This window comes from Chaetura pelagica, unplaced genomic scaffold (assembly GCF_000747805.2).
Source record: "Chaetura pelagica isolate M959 unplaced genomic scaffold, ChaPel_1.0 scaffold156, whole genome shotgun sequence".
NCBI classification, from domain to species: Eukaryota; Metazoa; Chordata; class Aves; order Apodiformes; family Apodidae; genus Chaetura; species Chaetura pelagica.
The window spans coordinates 611,638-619,349 of record NW_009953694.1 but is presented as its reverse complement, the minus strand read 5'-3'; the positions used below and the strand labels follow the sequence as shown (position 1 = coordinate 619,349).

Here is a 7,712-nt window from a genome sequence, read left to right as displayed (position 1 = left end):
ACCAGCAGTTAGTTGTCAATTTTCAATAATTAACTCTAAACTAAATAAGTTAACTTTTAATTTAATTACGGGTTTAAAGGGCTAAAATAGGCATCAATGGTAAAAGGTGGAAATCCTGGTCAGCCCATGGTTCTTATTTTTAAATACATCGTTTTTACCTGTCTCCTTCCCCTCTGCTGTCCAACCACAGTTTGCTTTGGAGAAGACATGATAGTTTTTTATAAGAATGGCAGTTTTTATTTATACTTTGCAGCACAATTCATGCTTGCTCAAGGAACAGGATTATCACTAGCATGACAGGGGGCTCTAGAACGTAATCAATTTAACTCCAATAATAACCTATGCAACATTTTAGCGCAAAGAGTGTTTCAGACTTTTGCAACTCAAAGTTACTTATTATTTAAAAGAAAAAAGTAAACTGGGAAGCTAAGTAAAAACCTACTGTGACTCCCACTCTATCAATTCTTTCTGTAAGGCAGCTGTATAACTCAGACTAAACTTTCATGTTCTTTAATCCAGTCTTTCTCAACTGGCCAATGTAAAGTCTTGAAGAAAATAAAATAAAGAAACTTAAATACATGCTTTCTACAAAACTTTAGCAGTTAAAAAAGTAACTTTAAGCTTGCTCCACTGAAACTGACTTCTAAGTTACTGGAAAAATAGCAAACCATGGAGATCACTGAAGGAATGTACATCAACTCACTCTCACTAATGTGAAATAAAAACATTGTGAATAAACATTTATCCTCACTCCTTAAAGCCAGCTTCTTTCATTGTTAGCACTTACAGAACCTATTCCTCTTGACTTTCATAAACTACAATCAAATCAACCTTGTGCACAGCACAGATATAATTTACACACAAACTGAAGTCACTCACTGTAATGCTATGCAGTTGCCAGGCAAGTTTGCAGAATGTACTAAGAATCCTGAAAAGGCAAGCAAGCCCCAGTTGTGTCAGTAACTCGAGGAGCCATGCCTCCCATCACCAGGAGACAGCCAACAAAGTCTCAAGCATCACAGCATCTCACAGGCCTTTTTGGAGGACTTATCAGCAGAGAATTTAATATACCTTCAGCACATGCTGACCTCTGTGCACTGTGCCTGCCCGAGGTGGAAACACTAAGTGAGCTGAACTGACCGCAGTGACAGTGGATCAATGAAATGGTGGAATTGGGGCTGCTACAACACAGTTTCAGGAATGACATGCTATTTTCTTCGGTTTCCTAAAGGCTACTAACTGTTTCATTGAGAAGATGCAATGTATTTGCATGTTTGCCTCAAATGCTGTATGCCTTGTTTTCTTGAAGAAGACATTGAGAGAAGGGCAACAGAGCAAGAATAATTACGAAGGAAGCGTATGCAATCAGAGGGACAAAATAAACAATTTTCCTTGGAAGTTTTAATGTACCTCAAAGAATCTCTGATGCTTCATGACAAAACCCGCATCTTTGTTTCAAGTGTATTATTGAATTGTTCTACAGCAACATTAAGAACTTAGTGCAACAGATTTAAAGTAGGTTGGTTTTAATAAACAATAATGCCACAGTAGGTAGTTTCAACTTGTTTGCTCCTCAGTAGCCTTTAAGTTCCCTACATCCTGAAAGGCTATATTGAATATAGTTATTTAAACATTACATTTAGGACATACATTTACTGATTAATTCCAATTTTTATCTTCATTAGGAATACAGGCAGGTGAAGGTGTATAAAGGTACATGTCACATATGCAGAAAATACATTGCCAGTTCTTCCTGGAATAACATTAATCTACCGAGCAAGTTATTTAAATTTTTAAACAAACGAGGCCCTCAATTTCTTCTCCTATTAAATGCAAACATTTCCAATGGGTTGAGTTGAATAAACAAATTGGTGTACCCAGAATCTGCATTTTGGTCACAAGGCTAATTTATAAAATTTCTACAGCTTGAAAAAAAACATCAACATGTAAAATGTGGTGTGCCAAACAAAAAAAAAAGCTATGCCAAAGAAAGACTATATTTGCTGACCGTTTTCTTTGTATCCCATCCCTAGGATGACCTCTGGTGCTCTGTAGTAACGAGTCACTACATAAGGCGTCATCATAAAACTAGTTCCTGCAGTTCTGGCCAGTCCAAAGTCAAGAATCTTCAAAGTGCAGTCTGACTTTACTACTATATTACTGGGCTTTAAATCCTTTAAAAAGAAACATCATATATGACTGCTAAGACAAGCACGAAGTACTCTGTGGTTCACATTTTTAAAAGATAACACTGCTTATATTAAATCCCACATACACAACTGGGTTATTGCTGTAACTGCAGTTTCTTTTCCCCTTGAATTAATTAATGTGCATTCAGCAGACTACAGAATTAATTCCCTCATTGTGCTTGTAGATTTATATAGCAATTAAGACAAGGAAAATACAAACAGCATTACAAGATGTGTTAGCAATTTCTGAAATAAACTGAGGTTAGTAAAATGTTAGCTCTGACTGAACGTCTAGAGACTGGAACAATGTTTATTACTACAATGCAGAGCACAAGTAACATGACAATTGCCAAAGTAATTTGGTGTCATAATCATCTTGATACATCAATTATTGAAATTATAACATTAATACTAAAAAGCAGAAGTTTTCTTTGCTTGTTGAAGCTGCATTATGTTTTGAATCCATGCAGACGTTTCTCTGAACAGAAAGAAAATCCCCATGCTCACACAACATTAGTTTCCCATTTAGGATGTAGTTTTATACTAATTTTGGTGACCAAACCTAAAAGGGCACCACTGAAAAATTGCCATAAATTAACAGTCATTAAATTGAAGTGGAAAATACCCTGATGTAGCTTCGGATCATTTAGATAGAAACTTGGTAACTGCATTCTCTTCACTTGAAGTCTAAAACCACATTGACAACAGTGGCTTTACTACATTTATTTATCCAGACACTAGACAGACATACTCAGTCATTATCTCAGAGGGATCCTACACACATCTGAATGTCACAGAGCAAATATTAGAGTAACTTCAGAAGAACTTTGCCATCATAAAATAATTCATAGCACACAGAACAACAAATAAGGCTTGGATTATTTCTGCCTATATTACACTAAGATTAATGTGAGAAAAAACAGAGATGAGGCAGAGGACTCCAGCATTCGAGCTGCAGGAATCTTCTGAATAGCTCTATCTTTGACTACTTCATGCAGACTTTAGAGTGGCTATCTACAAGATATAGGTAGTTTTCATTTGTACTTGTATGGCTTTTAGCAAACTCCTCAGAAAGCTAAGAAAGCTACATTAAAGACAAAACAGAAACTGCAGAAAAGAGTTCCAGAACAACAGAATTTTAAGGGGCAGTTAAAAGTCTTATTCACACATGCACTTCCAAATCACACAAAGACTCTGCAGGCAACTTTGGCTTAAAGGATTCTCAAACACCAGGAAAGAAGTATTATAAGGCATTTCAGATATTTAATATGCATGTTTCATAGTCTGCTACAATCCTGTTTATTAACAACTTTAAGAAGTTTTGGAAACTTCTCTTATTTTTGGAAACTTCTCTTATTATTTGGAGGATATTCATTGCACAATCCCAGGTGCATCTTCACAATATTAAATACACTCATCCTCCCCAAAGCTGCAGGATTAACACTGAAAATGTTAAGAGATCTTCCCTTTGCAAGAGAAAAATCACCACCAGAACAAACAGCAAAAGCTTATGGAGTACTGTCCATCCTTAATTTCTGAACATCATGTAGCTGTCATGAAGTCTAGGAACATGTAATTTGGAATACAGAACAGTCCTTCAAAATTATGGAGATGAGAGTTGACTTACACTGCATCCAAATTCATGCAGAACCAATAAACAAGAACTCAAAAGCTCCTATTAGAGTGATCAAGTTTGTTAGACTGTATAAATATACCAGGAACCTATACCAGACTACATCTCACCTACCCTAAAAAATGTAAAATGTCAGTGCCTAAAAATCAAGAAAATATTAATGGCTGTCTACCCATTAGCCAGCCAGGGGGTAGAGAGGGGCATCTCTGGAGGGGCATCCATGGCTTCTGTGGGCTTTTATCTTTCTAAAGAAAGATTTGTGTGAAAGACTTCAATTAGGCACCTTTGTTAAGTGCTCATAATGAGGCAGAATACAATGCTTCAGAGCCTCCATGCAAGATTAATGAGCTACTTTATGTTCTTCAGCAAGCCAGTGAGGCACAACTGCAACACTGATCATTCATCCTCCAGATTGTGCAATACAAATGAACCTGTACTTCTACACTTGCTGGAAACTTCATTTCTGCAAGATGTTTTGAACAGAAATATTCATTTGCCAACAGCCATTAAAGCCAGTGTAAAGCTATAATGAAATCCTTGCCAAGGTCAAATCTTTATCCACTGATGTGGTAGCTAAGTATGCACCCTATACCTTTTAGGTGAAATTGTCTAAAACTCTGTGTTTGATCTCTACCTTGTTCTGTGCCTCTAGTTTGCTATCACAAAATGACTTCTATATAAGGCAGGCAGCATCCACTGCTACTGGCACATATACACATTGTTGTATTTTTAGTCATTCACTGAATTTTGGAAAAGTTCCTGAGATCACTGCAGCTGTGTTAGAAGCTGAGGAACCCAGTTAAAAACCACGTGCAACCACCAACACCAAAAAAAAGCTACAGCATTATATGACACTAAAGAAGTACACTAGATTGATATTAAGAATGGTGGTTCCTGGGCAGCCACAGTAGTGCAGACTATGTTAAAGGAGTAATTGGTTTCAATAAAGTAATTAGCTTTAGATACTAAGGACAGTGGTGCTGAAAGCCCACAGAAGTGGTGTAAGTTAACTATTGCAGCCACATGGTCCACATGAAATATGCCCCTTCCCAAGAATACCCTCCTTGACTTCTGAGGTTTTGTTTAACTTGTTCTACAGAGAAACTGGATTTGATACTCTAGACCTTGATGTATAAAGGTGTACTACACAGAGCAGTTAAGTAATGCAAATGTTTTGTCTGAATATACTTATCTTCTACCAAAGTCTGAGAAGAATATGTCAGCTGAAAATCTCCCATGAAGACACACAAGCAAAATGTTTCTGTCCATATCCTTCAAAACCATAGCTATTGTATCTATAGTCTCTTTGGAATAGATTATCCCTGTGCTTCATACTACTTCACAATATGAAGCATTTCAAAGACTTCACCCATACTTACAGGGGCAGGAATTCTACCCTCAAAGCTATCTTTACTTGTGCCCACCAATTACCTGAGTAGTTACTTCTTTTCTGTAAACATACAGATGTTTACATTTATTCCTGACTTCTACAAGCTCAACGGTTTGATGCCCACTTTATAGCAATACACACAACCCTTGAAACAAGCGAAGGTTTAGAAGCTCCCTTTTGTCTGCACTAAGATACACAGAAAGAGACAGTTGTCTATACAATATGCAGCATTCCAAAGTAAAAAAGACCAAGAAAAACCCACAGCATTAAACTTGCATACCTAAGAACTGAAGAGATCAGAAAATGCAAAGCTACATACAAAACTGTTGTTTCAATTCCAAGGGGATATGCATTTGGACACAAAAGGCTGCAAAGTAGCAGTCATATGCAATATAATACCACAGCCGTGGTAAGTAAAGTATTCTAGTTTTGTCTGTCATTCCCAAAATAAAGCAAGAAGCCCACCAACCTGTCTCCATGTCCACATGCAGACTAAGAAGCACAGGGTGCAATGCCTGGTTGCAGGCAATGCTTCTGCCTACATTCCCTTGCCCACCTCTGTCAAACACAGCAGTTCAGGGCAAATTGCACACAAGGAGGAAGCCTTCACCTTCCCTCCCTGAGCTCTTCACTGGAATGTGGCAGCTGATGAGTACTGGCGAAGTACTAGTGGAACAAAAGGAAGCAGTGTTTGGTCATTCAAACCATATTCTCTATTCAAACAATTGTCCCAGTCTCATTGTGGGAAAAACAGCATCTTGAACAGGAGCATCACACTGCCAGAGCCATCTGGCAGGCCATTCAACACCTTGGTCACAATGAGATGGATCACTGAACTGGTCGAACATCCTAACAAGGCAATTCGCATGGGAGCACTCAGAGTTGCCATTTGTTACTTGTTTTGCTGTTTACATCATCCACAAGGAAGACTATATAGAAATTACTGGAAATATCACACTGGAAATATAACATGAGTAAGTTATACCTTGTGCAGCATTACAGAAATGAAAACCTGTCTGAGCAAATGCTTTGTGACACACAGGTGTATGGAAGTTCCACTTTCAGGTTTTTATCATTATCTGTTTATATGGACACTTCAGTCATTTATTCATTACTCTGCTAGTTAAAGCAGAAATTAAACAAGCAGTTCTTTCAAAAGATGGGATTTCAGGTTTGGTTACCAAAACAATAAAGGCACAGATGGTTTCAGATATTCATTTCTGCCATGACTACTAAAATAGACCGTTATGTAGAATCAGAGGAGGTAACGTAACTCACAGCAAAAATTTTTATCTGCTGTGTGCATCTTATTATGAAATAATTCAAAAGGTTCATTCCAGAATTAGAGTGAAAAAGGTAAATGCAATTATTTCCTTTCAGCTTGCTCTCTCTGCCTCTGAGACAGGTTACACACCTCCCTTTGCTCTCCTATTTCTGACTTTTTTCTGTCTTTTAAATACACTAAGAAAAAACAGGTGCAACGCAAAATGGACACAGTTAAGTTCACTTACCCTATGTATAATTCCAGCTGAATGAAGATGTTTGATACCACACAGCATTTGATAAAGAAGATAGGACATTCGTTCATGGTCTAGCTCCATCTGAATCACTTGGCAGAGATTTGCATCCATGAGCTCCATCACTATGTAGCTTATGAAGAAAAAGGAATAATAATCAGATAATACTGCCATTTTATTGTACTCTTTCCTTTGTTCACCATTCTGCATTAATATTTTTAAGTATAATTCTCAGCTTTAGTTCAAATCAGACTTACACGTCTTGAAATTCTTCAAGGGATTTTTGTGGTGTGAACACATTCAGTAAGCCAATTATCTGTAAGAAGGAGAGAAAGTATAACCGCACCATAGCCATAGCAAAGTTGCAAAGTCAACATTTCAAAAGCAACACCCAGTATTTTGATGTGAACCTCCTGCTACACATTGAAGCTCAAGATGTTCAGTGGCTCAACCAAGTCTCATATGCTTTAATAGGTGCTAATGACTTTAGGAAGAATATTTTTCCTTCATAAATCGCATAATCTAAAGACACTGTGTGTGCATTAACAAGATGATATTCAAAGCTTAAAATCTAAAGAAGTTAGTCAGTCTCCCCCTGCCTCTCACTTTCAGTTTGAAGAGAGCTGACAAGATTTTTATTGCATAAGAAAAAAAGAATTAGAAAATAACAAAGACTACCTAAGATATGCCACTTTGGAGAGAGTTGTTGCTTCACATTTGTCAATGGCAAAGACAAAACCAGATTCTTGGAGTTGCTTTAGGACATTTTCCAGTTGCTCAGAATGGATGGGACATGCAAAAACAGGTCAAGCTACTATTCATCAAGAGTAAGGCAGGCTTGCAGTATTTTATCATCATACAAATTATCTTATTAGGTAAAACTTCATTCAGAGAATCCACATATAAACCATCTCTAAGAAAAAATATACAGTTTTCCCAGGAAGCTCCTTCCCTAGCAGCCAGAGGGAGATTTTATCCTGCTG

At 37.3% G+C, this 7,712-nt stretch overlaps 1 protein-coding gene across 3 annotated transcripts in view; it reads right to left on the bottom strand.

Annotated features, from left to right (window-relative positions):
* MAPK8 (mitogen-activated protein kinase 8) overlaps window positions 1-7,712 on the bottom strand; it is a 21,810-nt gene that overhangs the window by 10,480 nt on the left and 3,618 nt on the right. For all 3 annotated transcript variants that reach the window (XM_010000344.1, XM_010000342.1, XM_010000343.1), the window contains exons 3-5: window positions 6,987-7,045; window positions 6,724-6,862; window positions 2,009-2,174 (exon numbers count right to left, since the gene is read on the bottom strand). In XM_010000344.1, the coding sequence (XP_009998646.1) occupies window positions 2,009-2,174; window positions 6,724-6,862; window positions 6,987-7,045 (364 nt within the window). The remainder of the gene's footprint in view (window positions 1-2,008; window positions 2,175-6,723; window positions 6,863-6,986; window positions 7,046-7,712) is intronic.